Genomic DNA, 19,648 nt, shown 5'->3' with positions numbered 1-19,648 from the left:
TAATGCATCGCTGCACATTCTATACGTATATGTCTATGCATGTCTTGGATGACCCCTGGTGACACGCTCGAGGATGTCACAACAATATCCCTATTGATTTTTTTTTTAAAGCAATACCTGACCCAAGATGTTTCACGTGAACGCTCCTCTTCATTGGCGTTCCCCTTGTGGATGACCTTTGCAGAAGCATGAAACCTATTGATTCTGGCATCTGACACACGATATTTGAGGTGCGGGATGGACTGCGGCTTTTTGAAAGAGATGTGAAGAAGATTAGGCATTTCGAATGTCAAATTGACGACGTCAAAATGGCAGTCCAAATTTGGACAATAGTGGCGCCTTCTATCATGTACACAAAATGTTTTGGGAAACATGCTAGCATACACGTAATACTATGGAAGCCAATGGGGAAAAAATCCATTCATTTATCCATCCGTTTTCTATGCCGCTTATCCTCATTAGGGTCTCGGGGGTATGCTGGAGCCTATCCCAGCTGACTTCGGGCGAGAGGCGGGGTACACCCTGGACTGGTCGAGGAAAAAAAAAATCATGTCAAGTCATAATTATGAGATAAAAAGTCGAAATTATGAGATTAAAAAAAGTCATATTTATGAGGTGAGAAAGTCAGAATTCTGAGATAAAACGTCAAAATTATGTGATTAAAAAGTCAATTCTGAGATTTGAAAGTCATAACTATGTGATGGGAGCTGTGGGATTGAAAAATCAAAATTATGAGGTAAAAAGGCATGATTATGAAATAAAAGGTTGAAATTACGACATTAAAAAGTAATAATTATGAGATGAGGAAGTCGTAATTATGAGATAAAAATGTGAAATTACGAGAAAATAATTACAGGTGCCTTCATCACATTGCTTTTATCTCATAATTATGACTTTATCTCATAATTATGACTTTTCATCTCATAATTATGACTTTCTTATCTCATAATCGTGACTTTTTATCTCAGAATTTTGGCTTTTTATCCGATAATTATGACTTTCTTATCTCATGATTGCGACCTTTTATCTCATCATTTTGGCTTTTTATCGCATGATTCTGACTTTATCTTATAATTAAGACCTATTATCTCATAATTATGACTTTTTATCTCATGATTTTGACTTTTTATCTGATAATTGTGACTTTCCTATCTCATAATTGCCTCTTTTTAACTCATCATTTTGACTTCTTATCTCAATTATAACTTTCTTATCTCATCATTTTGACTTTTTATCGCATAGGCTTCTTGAGACGTCATCTGTACTTCTGTGAAGAAGGTGTCGGACGTTTCGCTCTTCATCCGAAGAGCTTCGTCAGCTTCGTCAGTTTGCTGACGAAGCTCTTTGGATGAGGAGCGAAACGTCCGACACCTTCTTCACAGAAGTACAGATGACGTCTCAAGAAGCCTTTCCCTCGATGGACAACTCCTGTACGACTGAGAGCCTACACAGACATGTTTTTATCTCATAATTTTGACTTTTTATCGTATAATTCTGACTTTATCTCATAATTAAGACCTATTATCTCATAATTAAGACCTATTATCTAATAATTTGGACTTTTTATCTCATACTGTAATTATGACTTTCTTATCTCATAATTGCCACTTTTTATCTCATCGTTTGGACTTTTTATCTCATAATTATAACTTTCTTATCTCATAATTTTGACTTTCATATCCCATAATTAAGACCTTTTGTCTCATAATTATGACATGTATGCTAGCATGTTTCCCAAAACCTTTTGTGCACAAACGATAGGGGGCGCCACAAATTATTCAAATTTGAACCGCCGTTTTGACATTTTGATGTATAATTATGGGCTGGCGAGCACAGCGCAGCGGCCCATCTTCTTATGACCCACCATTTCTGTCAGTGGCTTCCGTATAATACAGATGTCCTCAAACTTTTACAATCATTAGACTATCTGGGTGTTTTGTAGAGCACGTTGAGTAGTGTGAGAAATTTCGAGTCTATCCAACATATGGGGGTCAAACATTGGGGTGTATTAACAGTGTCAGCATGTGGTGTGTTTCTCAAAGGAATAATAGCGCAGGCAACACAGCAGTTGTTGTTGCTTTGACACATTTCACTCTTCTGTGTGCAGCGGTTCAGGAGTAGAAGATGAAGCTTACACAAAGAAATACATACACTGTTGTTTGTAATAGTTGCAAGGAGCAGTGTGTCTACGTCAGTGTTTATCCACCTGCTTCCAGGTGTTTGAGGAGTTTCTTTCAACAAACATTTGCCACCCTTCATACTTTTAAGTCTTCTCATTCGCAATTCAAATGGACCCACTTCCACACATCCAGCCGGTGAGTCTCAGCATCGTCTCCCTCCACTGGAGCCTCCATTTCTTCCAGTGACTATTAATAATTGACAGTGTGTGAACATTTTCATGAAACTCCACCATGGCCGCAGTGCCTGTTCAAATCCACACAGAAATCCTAGTGGCAAAAGGGCTGCTTCAATTTCGGGATGACAAAATATAGCCTTAATCAAATATACACTTTATGTGAGGTAGTGTGTTTGGTAAAGTAGAAAATGAGAATTTAGTAAGGAACCCCAAATATTAAGTGATATGTGTCCCTAGAGCCTCTTTATCACAACTAAACATGAGAAAAATCTCTCATCTCCTTCACATATTTGTTCCACTTTTGAAAGAAGACACTCTCAGACGGTCTCTTTTGAAGTTCTGGGTTTTCATGACGTCATGAAGGAAAAACCTCCTTCCTCGTGAACATGGTACAGCCACTGACCCGTCCCGAGCTAGATGGGCCCAGCCCATGTGTCCACCCGCCACTTCACGGAAGACACCTTTGTTTTAAAAAAAAAAAAAAAAAAGTAGGCTTCACTACACATCTTAAAACAAAGCTGTGCCAACTGTCTGTGGGAGCTGTAAGTTTAATTATGTTGTGTTTCTCCAGCAAAAAAGGCTAACCTAGCAGGATGTTGCTGTTAAAATGTGAGTGCAATGTTACTACTGCTACTCACACGGCTATGCTAGTGTTGCTAATGTTTGTGTCCTCCTGTCACACTCCTTAATGGTATGTTATGTTGTTGTATGTGATGTGTGCCACGTTGGATAAATGCAGACTTACAGTGTATATGTAAAATGGACACACTCTGACAGAGACAGGTGTTGACAAACTAAAGCTAAAGACACAAAACGGCTTTTAACTGTGTAAATTCCAGCATCAAGGCTAGATTTTGTCCGCCCCCCGTCCAATATACTACTGTGGGATCTCTGGGACTTGAAATTGCTGGAAGATAGTATGATATGAGACTATAACCCGAACTGCTTTCAAATAAAGGTACAATCAAGCATTTTCGGCACAGCTTGTCGGCCATGTTTTTGAAGTGTGTGCTATTTGTTTTGAAGGGCACTACTGCACTTTGCTAATGCTCAAAATTGTCTTGTTTGAAAGTAATGTTCTTGTTTCTTGTATGATTTGCGTGTTCATTCACCACCCTGGTCTCAAATAAGGTCTTGGAATGTAAACACGCTAGGGGCAGCGTTTTCTAATCTCCTTTTTCATTCCCTCTCTGTGCTGAAGCGCTAACAATCCCGAATGAGCTTCCAGAGGTGTGCTTCTTTAATAAGAACCGACAGTCTGATTTACTAAAACGACTCGAGTAAGAACAACAGTGGCTTGGCCTGCAAGGGTGGAGGAATGAGGAAACAAGGAGTCCCACCTGGGAAATTATTACAGAGGCTGCATTAGAGGAGGATGTATAACCAGGCAGGATCCAGAGAGAGGAGATGAGGGAATTATCTGCATCTTTACTCCAGTAATTGGTTTATATGTATAGAGTAGCAGCCAAATATGAATGCTCCGGGTGCGCCTTTTGTGCAGCACACCATTGCTGCCACCAAATGTCAATTGCTTATTCATTCTCATTGAAAGGAGTCATTGATCTTCTGCATATTAGCAGGCAGTTGTAGGTGCTCAGTGTTCATTGTCTTACTGGTGAAAAATCAGTGCAGTCATGACGGAGGAGCATGGTTATTTGTGTTAAAAAAAACAAACAAAAAAACTTGAGATAAGTCAGTTACATTAAAAGTACGGCTTGTTGCTTTTATGTGCCTTTACAAGCCAATCTCTGGACCATCCGATCCCCAAAACAGCTATCCCAGCAGCTAATTGTAGGCATTTTCGCTTAGGGGTGTCTAAAGTGGAGCCCAGGGGGACATTGGTTTGTTTTTTTAGTGGGCCATGGCATATTTGACTATTAAAATTAAACACCAGCAACATCAGATCAAATTAAAACACTGTACAAAACACACACAACGACTGCTGACTCACCACTGGTGCATGCCGGGAGATTTTTTTTTACAGAGAATATAAGATAATAACATGGTTTGTTGTGCATTTGTGTGTTTTTATCCTCCATTTTGCCAAGCCTTGTTTTGGTAGTGCTCAGTGCCAAAATCCAGTCATACGTCTTCGACTAACTTTAATCTTTAAACTTTAATGTGTGTTTGTGTCACTCCTAAATAGATTTCTGTGTAAATCATTTGACAAAATACAGAATCTCCCTTTCAAAGGCCCCGGAGAGTAACAGACCTTTACACGCAGAGTCTTTATACTTGCTTAGTCTGGTTCCTGTTCTTGTTAAAATCAATATATACTTTATTTATGTATCGCTTAAAAATAAAACAGACAAAACAAAATAGGAGAGTAAGAAAAATAAGAAAATAGGATAAGAATAAATCAATAAATGCATGACAGATCACTTCAATTTCAATCATGCATAACAAATAATAAAAATACATAGTAATAATAGTACATAATAAGTTCATAAGTCCAGTCCTGTGTGTGTTTTTACCGCTCCCCCTCTGCTGTGTTGAAAAGTCGCATGGCGTGGGGGAGGAATGATGCTCATTCCATCAGGGCAGTGATAGTAATCTGCCACTGAAACTGCTCTTCTGTCGGGAGATGATGCTGTGCATTGGATGACGCTAGTTGTCCATGATGGAAAGTTTCTTTTGCTCTACCACAGATGTCCACCTGTCCACCTCGGTGCCAATGACAGAGCCTGCCTTCCTCACCAGTTTGTCCAGGCGTGCGCACGCTTCTTAACAAGCATGGCCAGCCTCAACAGGTCATCCAGTGTGATATGCGCCTGGAGGAGCTGTAGGTGTCTTGATCCGTGTTCCTGAAGGTCGCCTTGCGCCTTATTTTTAAAGGAACTGCAGAGCCCACTTATCTCCCTCTGCAGCCTGTGATGCTCTTCAAAAAGCAGACGTTACCACTCACTTCTTTTCTAAAATGTTGTGTTTTTGATGCAATCTGTGCAAAAAAAAAACCCCAAAAAACCCAATAAACAGGTGCCAAGCCGAAATATGTGCCATCTGCTTCGGGATTGAAGCCATTTGCCAGCATAGTCTGTCACCTGTCATATTAGATAGGCTTGATTCAATTGTAGTCGCTTATGTTCCGCTTTATTTACACATCAGCACAGAACAACCTCATGTTAACTGCAGTGAGTTCTGTTGAATTTTGAGTTTTATTACGGAAAAATGACTTGCATGTACAGTATACACATATTTGGGTCTCTGGAGTGTCTGCCAAACGGCCCTGTGTGAAATGACACAACTGGATATTTGCGGAAGTTGTTCACTCTCAGTTTATACAACTTTTTAAAGCAACACAAAAGAGTCTAATGACAAAAGGTGAATTATAGTTTAATGTTTAAAATCAAAGATGGTAAATATTTACTTCAAATTGATCCTTCCCAATGGTGCTTGTTAGCTACCCACATTTTGAATTACTTGTTCCCCTTAAAACCTATGTGAGTCCTCACACTTACAAAAAAGTAATGCTCAAAATAACAAAAAAAAACCCCTCCTCGGCTACTCCCTTTAAGCAGTTTGTTAATAATTGAGCAAGCCAGATTAATCATGATTCCCCAGATGTAGCATGTCAGAGAGCCTGCATGGATGGATGAATACTGAGCCAGCTAACCACACCACTTCTAACACAAGCAGTTTTGGCTGCTGGCAATGTGAGCTTTTTTTTTTTTTTTTTTTATAACATAGACTGTAATAATGAATTCCTGCCAGCAAAAACTCGGCTCGGATTGTCGATAAAAAAATGTGACGGAACGCAAGCTTGTGTAAAAAAAATTGCATCCATTTTTGAAGTACTAGGAATGTTTGATCCCAGTTGGACAAATGATTAGAAACATCCCTATTTCCTCACTCCCTCATTTCTATTCAGCGTGAGTTTTGACCCTCTGCTCTTCAATATGTGAGGGTGTGATTCTGCTCTGATGAAGCAGCGAGGGAGAAGTGAGACAGGAAGAAGACTACGAGGAATAATTAGAGTGGAGACGGGCAGAGCGACAGGTTGCCTGCTAAGATTTCTGTCTGTGATTGCGACCGAAGTGAAGTGTATCTGTTAACTGATAACTAATAACCGCAACAGTTATCCTCTCTTATTTAAAAAGAGTTCACCACGCATTTAAACGGAACGAGCCATCTATCTTACACCTGACAGGGCTAATGATGCTCAACAGGTACTTTAATTGGCCGTGCGGGTTGTTAGGCAGAGATGGGTGTTTCCTGAAAGCAGGTCGGCAAGGAAATGGGTTAATTGGAGACATTTTGTGCAGTGAATATTAAAGCTGGTCTAAAAGAGAGGAGATGGAGTACGTTTCTCATCCGTTGATGACGCTGTACTGAAACAAACACACTGCATTACCAGCGAGAGTGATGACATTAGTATGGCCTGATTTTCACATCCACACACACACACACCATGTTCCACAACACTGTATTTTCATTTTTATTATTATTATCATTACTATTAGATCTTTAATTTTGAAAGTTTGGCAATAGATGCAAGAGCATGCCTGTCTTAACTGAAAGTCACAATGCAATGCATGTTCAATTAAATGAAAATGATTTAATGATAAATTCAGTACAATGCAAAATTAGATCTGTCGGTCTCTGTGTCCAGTTACAGGGGGAATCCTGGCAGTCAATGTAAACTTAACCAGACTGCATCCACATTCCGACGCACCAGAAGCGTTCGTTTGCGCTGTTTTGGAAATTACTGTAGAACCTATAGTGTACTTATTCAAAGCAGTGCAGTAAAACTAAATATAAGTCAGTTACGCACAGGGAGAACATGCAAACTCCACACAGAGATGCCCAAACGGAGATCCGAACCCTCGATCTCCTGACTGTGAGGCAAACATGCTAACCACTCGCCAACATGCAGCTCTAGGATGGTTCAATGACATGCATTTTTTTTCAATACTGTGAGACTTAATCATGATGCTTTGTTGTTTTTTTTTTCCTTTGCCGCCATCTAGTCGCTTTCATCTGATCTCATCTGATTGAATTACAGCAGGGGTGGTGCTCCGCTGAGGAAACGAAGCTGTATGTGTGCATGCGTGTGTCTTTTTCTCTGCTTGAATGTGAATCTCATTCACTTTTATGCTTCTTTGTTGGGAAAAAATAAGAGAACACATATACTGGGTGATCGATAGAGTTGTGTGTTGGTGGAGTAAATGAAGCTCTTCTTCTTGAGAGGGAGGGTGGGGCCCCCGTCTGGATAGTTGATCTTGGCCCATAAATCCTGATATCCCTCACAGCTAATCCGATAACGGCCTCGTGCTCCGGTTCTCCAGGAATCAACTGATCAAACTCCACCAGGTTAGCGCCAAAGGAAATGGCTCGGACCATAAACTCACCGCTTCCTCTTTCGCTGTCTGCGGTCACAGCACTTCTTCTTCATATTACGACTCAGCCTTAAGACTACTTTAGCGCGCTCATGGGAAATATTTACAGAAAAAACATGAGGACATTTTTAGGCTGTAAGTCTGTATTACACATTTTTATGACAACCATGGTTTCTGAGTTTAATGTTTCTCTCTTGCTGAAATTCCCTGCTGCTGTGAATGGCATACTAGTATTTTATGGGACAACATCACAGTGCTGTTTTTGTCTGATATTGACTTAAAGGTGCCATGTTGTACTATTTTTTTTAACAGGATTCTTCATGTAGACCACTAATTTAGGGGCTGCTGGGTACTGTTTACCTTATTACTTCCTTATTTAATTGAAAGCCAAATCAAAATGATGTGAAATTTCAATTCATCTTAGTAGAAGTGTTAAAAATCAGATGTTCAGACAGTTTTGAATATGCATTAGTGAAGGTGCATGCTTTAAAGTGGGTGAATGGGTTCCTTCACATGCACAGCATCACTTCATTAAAGGGACACCGAATGGTGAACGGCTAAAAAGCCGCTCTCAGCATTTCTGAATCAATCACAGAAGATGATATTTCCCTAAAAAGTCTTTACTTGTGTGTGTCACTCCTTGTGAATCCGGGCTGTCCTTTTCAGAGTCCCTCCCACACCCATCTGCTCCCCAATTACCGCCTGGTGGTGTATGGATACACATGCATTTCTTGTCACAACTTTATCCTTTTGAGCTGTGCACACTGCGAGGCGTGCATGAGCGTTAGCTGCGTACCGGATCTCTCTGCACGTGCTCTGTCGCTCTCTCATCTTGTTAAGGCTTCCACATCCAAAGGCATGCTGGAGATCAAATCGAGATATCTACGCACAAGGGAGACTAAAGGCAGATAATGTTGTTTGGTTGTATAGAAATCAGAACCCTGGACAGCGCAGGGAACATGTGCCGAACAGTGTGTCCTTATTTTACACCTATTATGCACTGTACTCAATGAAGTGTGGAGGTTTAATTAGTCTGTGTTTGCCTACTTAGTCATGCTAGAACATCTTAAGAATGCCAGTACATGCGCACAACACACTACACACTGGTTGCTTAAATAGTTTCAAGTGTTTGTCCATAACTGGACATATATGGACAATGAAATCATCTCGACTACAAGGAAATAAAAGATAGAAGACTTGAGGTCGTCAACAATCGATAATAACATAGATTGTGCCAAATTCAATATTAAGCCATACATTTCTTTCAGTTATTACTTAATCTATATCCAGAAATTCAGTCAAACATTTTTCCTCCTATATTTACATATTTTTTCTGTCTCCACTAATTCGAGCTCATGTATTTTGTATTTATTTGATTACTTGCATGTATTTATTTATTTTAATGTTTATTTGAACATTTTATTCCCATTTAATTGCTTGTATTACATCTTTTATCATTTTTCTTAACACTAAACACTCAAAACACCTTCCTTCTGTTCACATAAATTTAAATGCAAAACTCAAGCAAATGATATATCGTAAGTGTCAACATGTAAAAGACATGGTGTGAATGAACTGAGTAGATGTGGAGAAAGGGTGGGATAAATAAGCTCTGCTTCTTCCTACTCCTTTTCAGACCTGTTGAATGGTGCGAGTTTAACCACATGATGTGGCTTGTTAAGCATGTCTGAAACAAAGAAACCACACCGTACCATATCATAATACCATTTATCATGGTCATAAAGTAGGATTTAGTAGAAAATGTGATACACCATGTGTCAAAATCTAGAGTTTTGTGGCGTGTATCACCGGGGGTTGCTGCCCTAAGGGGACTTGTCATCAACAGGTGCACGGATGGCTCATTGAAAGCCAATGAAAGCATGTGGAGTATTTGTTTTTCCAAATAAATTCAATTCTCTGGTCCTTATGTCTCCAGATGGCCCCGTGATCTGGCGCATGCTGACCTATCCCCCCACGCGCCGGGCTCTTCTGGTGGGTTGTGGCCTCCAGATGTTCCAGCAGCTTTCTGGAATCAACACCGTCATGTGAGTGTCGGCGTCAGCGCATGCTTTTTAGCTCAGTCGAGCGTCCGCAGAAGCAGCAGCTTCACCCTCGAGGTCAGTGAGTGTGTTTTTGCGTCACTTTCAGAGTATCAGTGATGAGAGTATGAGTGCACTCTGCAATCAGCTCTCTCCCTAAGGACGCTGTTGTATCTGTTAAAGCTTAAATCCCCATACATTTCATGACAAATGCATACACATGAACCCAGTCCTTTCCTTTCTGAAACATGCATCCAAAGTCCACTCAAGATGCACCTCTAGTGCATCATGCATGAGCCTCGTATAGTCTTTTTCTAAACAAATGAACCATTTTGAGCACTTATAAAATTGATCCTCTCGTTCCTCTCCTGTTTTAATTGCAGTTCATTTGCCTAAACGAGGAATCAGCAATATGCAGAATCACCTTTTAAATGCGGACTCATGATTAATATTGAACCATATTTGTTTTTTCTTTAGTTTTTCTCACTTTTGGCCTCAAAAACACCACATTACATGAATGTTGCCTTAATCCTTCCCATTCAAACACACAGAGACAGACTCACATACAGTAGCTTAGTGTGCTCTCTTAAATCACAAAGTATTTCATAACGCATCATCCACTGAGCACCAGGGGTGGCTGAGAAGAAACTGCGCACCTTTTTTTTCTGTTTTGTTCTTGTTATCTTTCCATCTGTCTCCGTCTCACCGCCCCTTTGAGATGAACTATATTACCAGGCTCTGTAAACAATCTGGGGATGTGTGCTGTTGCCTGGTAACCGTCGGAGCAAAGGCAATAGGCTAAGTGTGTGCTCGTTCATTCGGGCACTTTACACACACGTGTGGTTGTGCGAGATGTGACACCTGACTGATGCTGGTGTGTGTGCGGCTGTGTTCATGCTTTACAGTGCTTGCTAAATGAGATCCTCTAGACAGGTTGGATGACGTGACGCATTGAATCTGTCACAAACCTTGTTTGTGTCCTGTTAAATGGCCGTCTATTGACTGTGGGCCTATTTTACTGTACATTTATCTTCATCTTGACCAGCGGCGTGAACAGCAGCGGTCACAGCTCAGGGCCTACGCTGTCATTGCGTTACACCAATGCATCTGGCATTAAATGATTCTAATTGCCAGCACAAACAAACACAAGGGACAATACTATAGCAAAGCAACACAAGTGAGTCCACCTCACAGTGCGCATTTCCAAATGTTGTCAATGTTTAGTGTGAGCGCCCATGTTATCTCCAACTGTTTTAGTCCTCTTGGGCGTGGAATTCACCAGAGCTGTGCAAGTTGTTACTTGAACCCTCTTCCACTCCCAAGGAGACGTACTTGACACCTACATCACCTTCAGCCTCAGCTTCCTCAACAAGACATTTTGGAGGTGTGTTTGGACTCTTTAGCATCCATCCATCCATCTTCTACCGCTTATACTGGGTAGGATCGCAGGGGCAGGAGCCTAAGCAGGGAAGCCCAGACATCCCTCTCCCAGGCCAGTTGCGAGACATAGTCTCTCCAACGTGTCCTAGGTCTTCCTCGAGGCCTCCTAGCGGTCGGCCGTGCCCTGAACACCTCCGGTTCTACTCCAACTTTTTTTTGGATGATAGTGCTCTCACCTTAGACTCATGTTGCTTCACAATGTCAGTGTACTACTGTACATGTTGGAATATGCAGAACCGCAGTTCCCCAATTCCACTTCCACTCATGCAGCTCCAGACCATTTGTGTTGCCAGATATTTAGGCAGTAATGGCTGACTACTCAAGTCCAAGTACGGTAAATATGTGTATGTGGATATAAACTGTAGATGTATGGATATACTCCTGATGAAAATTTGAAGAATATACATTTTGCACTTTTGGATCTTGAGGTTCTAAATACAGTTTCAAAATGCAAAAAAAAAGGGAGTAAGACAAAAAAATTGTGACTAAGAAATGTATTGAAAACAACCATTAAACTGAAATAGGCCGTTCATCAGATGATGCGGCCATAACCCTCGACGAACCCCCGACGTCACTTCCTGTCCGCCACCCATTCCGCTCCCCTGCGACACACATGAGCATGAGTTTAATTTATGTTTAAATGGCTTATTTTCTCTCATTATATACTGTAAGCTGTATTGGGTAATACAAATGTAAAGGTGACTATATGGGGGTTTGTTTCATGTCTAGAGGGCTCTGACAATGTTAAAAAAAACATCTTTAGAAGATCGTAAACAGGTTTTCTGAGCCACAACTATGAAAATATTACATTTCGAAAAAAGGAATCCTACTTTGCGGAAATTCACTTACCACAGTTGGGTCTAGAACCAAGTAACCGCAATAAACGACTATATACTGTATAACAAACAAATGAGTAATAAATAAAGGAGTGTATGTATATATATATATATATATATATATATCATCACAGCCAGCCTCTGATAACCCATTTTCCCCAGGTGGACTGTATTATTCATGCATATTTCAATTATTCACCAACTTCTGCGTAGCCACACATGTGCTGATAATCTCTTGCCACCAGCATGACCGTAATATTGCTTGACTGTGATCCATTTAACTTTGATACACATGCTAACATTGATGTGTGTCCTTTTTTATGCCAGTACCATGAAAACCATAGTCAAAGGAGATCCTTGGGTCTCAAATGTGGCTTAACTCTCTGAACGGGGCTCATGTTTCTTCTTTAATTGGGTGGCTCAGGTGAACCTATTTGAGGGAAGGTATCAAGAGAGGCTGACATGCAAAGAAATCTGTGACAGAGAGGCTGTAAAGTACCCCAACCCATGCGAACCCCTCTGCCTGGTCATTATTAAGCTTTCCCACTGAGGTCCACACTAATTCTGCATCACGGCCGTGACAATTGATCGTTTGTTGATTCATAAAGGCTTTAATGTTTTGCCCATTTCATGTACTTGAATGAGGCAACCACAGTTGTCAGTATGATGTGGTGCATTGCAGGCAGATACTGATTTTACAGTATTATATTACACAGATGAATGGAAGTGTGTACTCCTCCATAATGGCTTTACCCTCCTGTTTTTCCAACCTTTTCACTCCTTCTAATTCACTTGTAAATGTGGAGCAATGTGCAACAGCAGTGAGTCGAATTAGACATCATCCCTCGCTATTGAGCTGCTAACTTGGATGAAAGGTCAGTGTGCTGTGTGTGTGCGTGTGTGTGAGAAAGAGAGATGGTGGAAAGAAGAAGGCATAGTAAAAGATGAAGATGATGATGTATCTGGGCAATTGAATGCAGGAAAAAAGTGCTTTGTTTGTGTGGATGAAAAGGTTTTGTTTTATAGAAGCATCAGTTTGACAGACCCATTGCATGAGAAAAAAAGACTCATATAAAACCCAGTGGAACTCCTTTTAAGGGGGGGAAATGCTTGCTTTTATAGGACAATGTCAGGAAAAAAGTAACAATTTTGCTTAGCATTACATAGTACTGTAAAAATGCTAAAAATACTGACACTAATATAAGACAGCACCTATTTGAGACCTGTTTTTTTTAGTATAAAACAACACAAAAAAATAGTTGTTTTTTTATTGTGTTTCCAATATAAGTGAAGTAACAACTGGTCGTGAATTGCAATTAAAAAATACAGTCGTCCCTCATTTATCACAGTTAATTGGTTCCAGACCCGACCGCGATAAGTGAATTTCCGCGAAGTAATGGTGTAATTTATTTTGACCATACAGTACGAACATGCATACATTTTACACTGAAATGCTTTATGTTGCAATTCCCATTTCCACGTGTCCGAAAAGGACTAAAGCTTATTTAAACCTACCCCCTCTCCGTTTCATCAATTGCTAATACATTTGTTCACTTCCTGTATTCAACATGCACTAATTCACTATTTACATTATTATTTCAGGTGTTATAGTGTTCTATATGTGATATAGTGTTATATTGTAATATTGTGCCTTCCTACTAAATTGTCATGCGTACAATGTATTCAAATTAGTGCAAAAAACATATTAAGCTCAAAAAATACCACTTTAAAGATGTACTTATATCAGCAGTTGGACCAAAACACAATTAATTGGTCCCAGGCAATTCCTGAGGGAATTATCTGTCATTTGCTTTCCATTTAGTTCAGGAATGAAAACACTCTTATTTGTGTTTAGCTTTTTTTCATGAGAATTTGAATACTGGCGGCTCATAATTAGCGGCACAAAATGGCATTATTAATATCCTCATTAGTGTTTTCACAGTTGGCGGTACATGTTGACACCTCACAATATTGTGTGTTTTTAAGATGCAACAATCAATCAAGAAAAATAGGCCACTTCCCAAGTTAATCTCCCTCATAGGCCCACCCTAAGATAAACAGCACACATCCCTGTCTGTTTATTTCACGCCGCCATCCATCATTTGCTAATATTTTCTTCCTGTCCTGCACGTCCCAGTAGCTGTCCTTTCCATCTGCATCTGCTCTACTCTAAACCCATGCAATAGTTCATATATGACACGTGTCACTGCAGGTTCTTTGGCTCTTTGTCCCATGTTGTCATTCTCCACTGAAGCAGGCAGAAAAAAAATTAAAATTGGGTTATTTATTGCGCTTAGTCAGCGGTTCTCAACTTGTGGGTCGGGACCCAAAAGTGGGTCACGGCTCCATCCTGGGTGGGTTGCAGGCAGCTGGTCAAAAATGACATAAAAATATGTACTTTGAGGTAAAATTGTGGAATATTTTAGTCATCGTCCTCCTTTGAAATTACATTTGGAAAAACATTTTAATAAAAGTGTAAAAAAAAAAAATAGTAAAAATTAATAGGTTTAAATGAAAGTGTAAAAAAATAGTAAAAATTAATAGGTTTAAATGAAAGTGTAAAAAAATAGTAAAAATTAATAGGTTTAAATGAAAGTGTAAAAAAAATAATCCAAATGAATAAAAATTTTAAATGTCTGAAATAAAAGTGGACAAAGTAATTAAGATAAGTACAAATAAAAGTGACTTAAAAGTGGAAAAACTAAAAATTGAAAGGTTTAAAAAATAAAAACGAAAAAGACTTAAATAAAAGTATAAATAATATAATAGTAAATAAAAATGAAAATGACTTACAAAAGAAAAAAATAAAAAGACATAAAAATAAAAATGACAAATAAAAATGTTAAAAAACAAATATAAGGAAATAATAAAAATGACTAAAATAAAAATGAAAAAAAATTCTAAAAACAAATTTAAAGGACTTAAATAATTTAAAAAAATAAAAATAAAATAAAAGTAAATATAAATGAAAAATGACTTAAATAAAATATAAAAATAAAAATGACTTAAAGTGTAAAAAAAAATAATAAAATGGCTTGAATGTGAAAGAAAAATAATAAAAAGAAGTAAAAATAAAAATGGGTTGTGACTTAATAGCCATTGGAAAATGTGGGTTCCAGGTTGAGAACATTTGCGAACCCCTGCTCTAAGTGAGTTTCCTAACAAGGTGATCTTCTCTCATCACCTGTCTCACACTTTTATTCCTTTCTGTCCATCTCAATATGTAGCTCTCCCAGCAGCTGTCGCTCTCATCTGTCTCCATCCTGCTCACCGCCACCTTGTCGGGTTTGTCTGCTGTTGTCACTCTGTTAATGGGCTATATAACTGTTCCCTCCATCTCTGTGCCTTTGCAGGTACTACAGCGCCACCATCCTGCAGATGTCTGGCGTGCGGGATGACCGCCTTGCGATTTGGCTCGCCGGTCTCACCACACTCACTAACTTCCTGTTCACGCTGCTGGGAGTGTGGCTGGTGGAGAGAGTGGGCCGACGGAAGCTCACGCTGGGCAGCATCGTAGGTAAGTCATGAGAAAAAGACGCACCGATTAGAGCCATTGAAGCATTTTTTTTTTAATTTATTTGTTGTTTTTTGGGGGGCAGGTACATGTCTCAGCTTGTGTGTGCTTGCTGTGGGCTTCCTTCTGTCAGCGCAGCACAGTCCTCCTGTCACCTTCCATCCATTAGAGCCGTCTATGGCCAACACGACCTGCTTCAAGTATCAGTGAGTACGCACACAACTACTTATTTGGGGTACCAGCCATAATGGTCCAGTACCCACAGATTAAAGGCAATATATCACCAAAATATTACACTACTCCTTTTCAAAGGACAATTACATAGAAATGAAACTTGGATATACTGTACTTTGGAGTAGTCAGTGTACAGCTCGTACAGCAGTACAGATGTACTATCCACTGAAAATGGCTCAGCACACAACCATTGTTGTCTAAATAGCTCGCAACTCAAGTGAGGAGCATGATTATTGTGTTTTGCATGGTGGTGGTCGCATCAAGGTGTGTGGCTGCATGAGTGCTCCCAGCACTGGGGAGCTGCGGTTCATTGAAAATATTGGCACTTTGGCACATGTTCACTGTGATATATACTAACTTGTGTTGCCAGCTATTTAGACGATAAATTGTTGTGTTTTTACCTATTTTCAGAGGAGAGTAAATCAAGGGAGTCCAAACTTTTTTCACTGGGGGCCGCATGCTGAAAAATCAAAGGACACGGGGGCCATTTTGTTATTTTTTATTTTGTAAAAAAATATATATTATGTAAATTACATATTTAAAGACAAAACTCACTCAGATTTTTGTTATAGGCAACAAAGCGGATTATTATTAGTATTTCAGCTATTTTTCCTTACATTAGGCCTTTTTGCTCTTTTTTTAATGTAATAAAATTATTTAATTAGATTTCTAAAATTTGCCACGGGACAATAAGAAATTAGCTGTTGGCTACAAATGGCCCCCGGGCCGCACTTTGGACACCACTGCAGTAATTCTATACTGCTGTTCAAGCTGTACACTGACTACTCTTAAGTTGTGTGAGACTGTTGTAATATTGTGTTGGGTGTACTCCATTAGTTTATGCAACTTGTTAGCATTTTGAGTGCCTTGAAAGCAGAGACGCACGAGTGCTGCCAGCACTGGGGAGCTGTGGTTTAGCCAAAAATATTCACACTTTGCCACAATTTGGACATCTTCCTTCCATTCCAATTTCTTCCGCTTGTCCGGGTCGCCGGAGCAGCGGTCTCAGTAGGAAAGTCCAGACTTCGCCGCCTCCAGCCACTTCTTCCACTTCCACCGGGAGGACAATCGGCATTCCCAGGCCGTTTGTGAGACATAATCCCTCCAGCGTATCCTTCTCCCGGCTGGGCATGCCCGGAACACCTCACCAGGGAGGAGTCTGGACTACATGCCCGAGCCACCTCAGCTGGTTCCTCTGGATGTAAAGGAGCAGCAGCTGTACTCGGAGCCCCTCCCGGATGACCGAGCTTCTCACCTGATCTCTTAGGGTGAGTCCAGCCACCCTACGGAGGAAACTCATTTCAGCCGCTTGTATCTGCGACCTTGTTCTTTTGGTCACGGCCCAAAGCTCATGACCGTAGGTGAGGGTGGGAACATAGATCGACCGGTAAATTGAGAGCTTTGCCTTCCAGCTCAGATTTCCCTTCACAACGACGGTCCGGGACAGCGACGGCATCACTGCAGACGCTGCGCCGATTCGCCTGGTGACCTCACGCTCCAACCTTCTCTCACTCGTGAACAACACCCCGAGATACTTAAAATCCTCCACCTGGGGCAAGACCTCACTCTTAACCCAGAGGGTACAATCCTCCCTTTTCCGACTGAGAACCATGGCCTCGGACTTGGAGGTGCTGAGTCTCATCCCAGAAGCTTCACACTCAGCCGACTATATCCTCAATCAAGGTAGGCAGGCTTCCGTCCCCGATGTAAACGGTGTGGACCGGCCACTGCGTCCCCTTTCTGAGGTGTCGGATGGTTTGCCAGAACCTCTTTGAGGCCTGCCGGTATTGCCCGTCGGTACCTCTCAGCTGCTTCAGGAGCCCCACACGCGTGGTCGGGTGTGCTGGGAACGTCTGGCAGAGTCTCCCATTCGTCGAGTCTTCAACTCTCACCTCCGGCAGAGCTTCGCCCGCATCCCGGGAGAGGACGAGGATATCGAGTCCGAATGGGACGTATTCCATGCCTCCATTGCCGAGGCAGCCGATCGGAGCTGCGGCCGCAAGGCGGTGGACATTTTCATTGAAGTGGTCATGAACATCTACGCAAAAAGTCTTGCAAACTGTCAAACACGGCAATGAAAACAACTGAATTGTAACGGTAACATATTGGTTGTAATAGTTGTCATTTACCAATAGTCACCCCGCGTTAAAATGTCAGTAAGTGGTGAGTAATGGAGGCCGGCGGCGGCTCTTGTCTTCTGAAGGGTAGTGGTCAGTGTGTGGGCTTTACACTGCTTGTGGTGAAGTGAACTCAATGAAGCCACAAGCACTCATCTCTTCAATTTGCCACCACCTTCATCTTTGTACAGTGCAGGGTCCATTAGATGTTCTGATGAAAGAGCACTGTTGCGCAGGGCCAAAGTGGGAGTAAATTGTAACAAAAAGGCAATTTACTCTACCCTTGTGTGTATGCCTTTCTACTGTGAATTTTCTATAACATTTATTTCTATCCCAGACAACAGCGAGAATAATTAGACTGATCCTGTTGGTGGAAATGAGTTTTCTGTGTGTGTTGAATTCAGGCTGTGTGAGCCGTGCATGCTGGACCCGGCTTGTGGCTTCTGTTATGGTGAGAATGGCTCGGTGCTGCTCACCTCCTCCTGCGTTCCAGTCAATAGGGCCTCCACTGAGCAGGCGGCATGGGGCAGGTGAGTCACGGGATGCGTGGGGGAGGGTTACCCTTGCCATTTAAAGACTAAACATAATTAGCCATTTGGTTTTTTGTCCCCTTTGTAGGTGTTCCAATTCCAGCCAGATGAAGGAACACACTTACTGGGCCTACAACTACTGTCCCACCTCCTTCTCCTGGCTGGTCTTATTAGGATTGATGCTCTACTTGGCTGCTTTTGCTCCTGGTAGGAGACAGCTTTTGTTGTGTGCAGACGATGGATAGCTACAATAGAAAGAATGGAGTGACGTAACCTGCCACCTGCGTGTGGGATCACCATTGTGGAATCAATTGAGCCTAATGGGAAAAGTGAATAGTGTCATCCATTAGTGTGAATCCATTAGTGAATCACTGTTATTCTGTCAGAAAATACTCACTTTTTTGCTCGTGCACACAGCGACTATAGGAGAAGTGTTAATCGAACCATTTACGTTGTGTCACTCTCTCATGTGCCAGGTATGGGTCCCATGCCCTGGACTATCAACTCAGAGATCTACCCTCTATGGGCGAGGAGCACCGGCAACGCATGTGCGGCCGGAGTCAACTGGACCTTCAATGTCCTGGTTTCACTCACCTTCCTCCACTTGGCTCAGTACTTCACCTACTACGGTGAGCTCCGGGCAAACACTATTACTTCTTTGTGACTGTGGAATATATTAGCTTATTTTCCCACAATTCCAAAATGCAAAATATTAGGTGCTCCTGCAGCCAAAATATGACTTACCTCCTGTAAATATTAGGTAAACATGAGGCCAAAACTATTAGATACACTTGTGATGCAAATATTATGTACATTTGTCTACATATTAGGTGCAAAGGAAGCCAAAATATTTGGTACACCCAAAATAATAAGTACTCCTGCAGCCAAAGTATTAGATACACTTGTGGTGCAAATATCGGGTACACTTGTATAAAAATATTAGGTGCAGATGAAGCTGCAACACACCCAAAGTAAACTATTAGGTACACTTTTGGTCAAAATATGAGGTACACACGAGGTCAAAACTATTACATACACTTGCAGTGAAAATATAAGGTCAAACCCAAAATAAGAGGCACTCCTGCAACCAAAATATTAGATACACTTGTGGGCCAAACATTAGGTTCCCCCCCTGGGCCAAAATATTATGTCCACACAATCCAAAACTATGAGATACACTTGTGATGCAAATATTAGGTACACTCGTTGCCAAAATATTATGTTCACATGAAGACAAGACACGCCC

The 19,648-nt window shown here is 41.0% G+C and overlaps 1 protein-coding gene across 3 annotated transcripts in view; it reads left to right on the top strand.

The window, feature by feature from the left end:
• The window catches only part of LOC129194889 (proton myo-inositol cotransporter-like), a 57,272-nt gene that overhangs the window by 34,686 nt on the left and 2,938 nt on the right, over positions 1 to 19,648 (top strand). For all 3 annotated transcript variants that reach the window (XM_054800389.1, XM_054800388.1, XM_054800390.1), the window contains 6 exons: positions 9,629 to 9,737; positions 15,361 to 15,524; positions 15,607 to 15,727; positions 18,277 to 18,402; positions 18,491 to 18,609; positions 18,879 to 19,031. In XM_054800389.1, coding sequence (XP_054656364.1) covers positions 9,629 to 9,737; positions 15,361 to 15,524; positions 15,607 to 15,727; positions 18,277 to 18,402; positions 18,491 to 18,609; positions 18,879 to 19,031 — 792 coding nt within the window. The remainder of the gene's footprint in view (positions 1 to 9,628; positions 9,738 to 15,360; positions 15,525 to 15,606; positions 15,728 to 18,276; positions 18,403 to 18,490; positions 18,610 to 18,878; positions 19,032 to 19,648) is intronic.

This window comes from Dunckerocampus dactyliophorus, chromosome 15 (genome assembly GCF_027744805.1).
Source record: "Dunckerocampus dactyliophorus isolate RoL2022-P2 chromosome 15, RoL_Ddac_1.1, whole genome shotgun sequence".
NCBI lineage: Eukaryota > Metazoa > Chordata > Actinopteri > Syngnathiformes > Syngnathidae > Dunckerocampus > Dunckerocampus dactyliophorus.
Note: the sequence above shows the minus strand (reverse complement) of the source record. Positions and strands in the feature narration are given on the sequence as shown.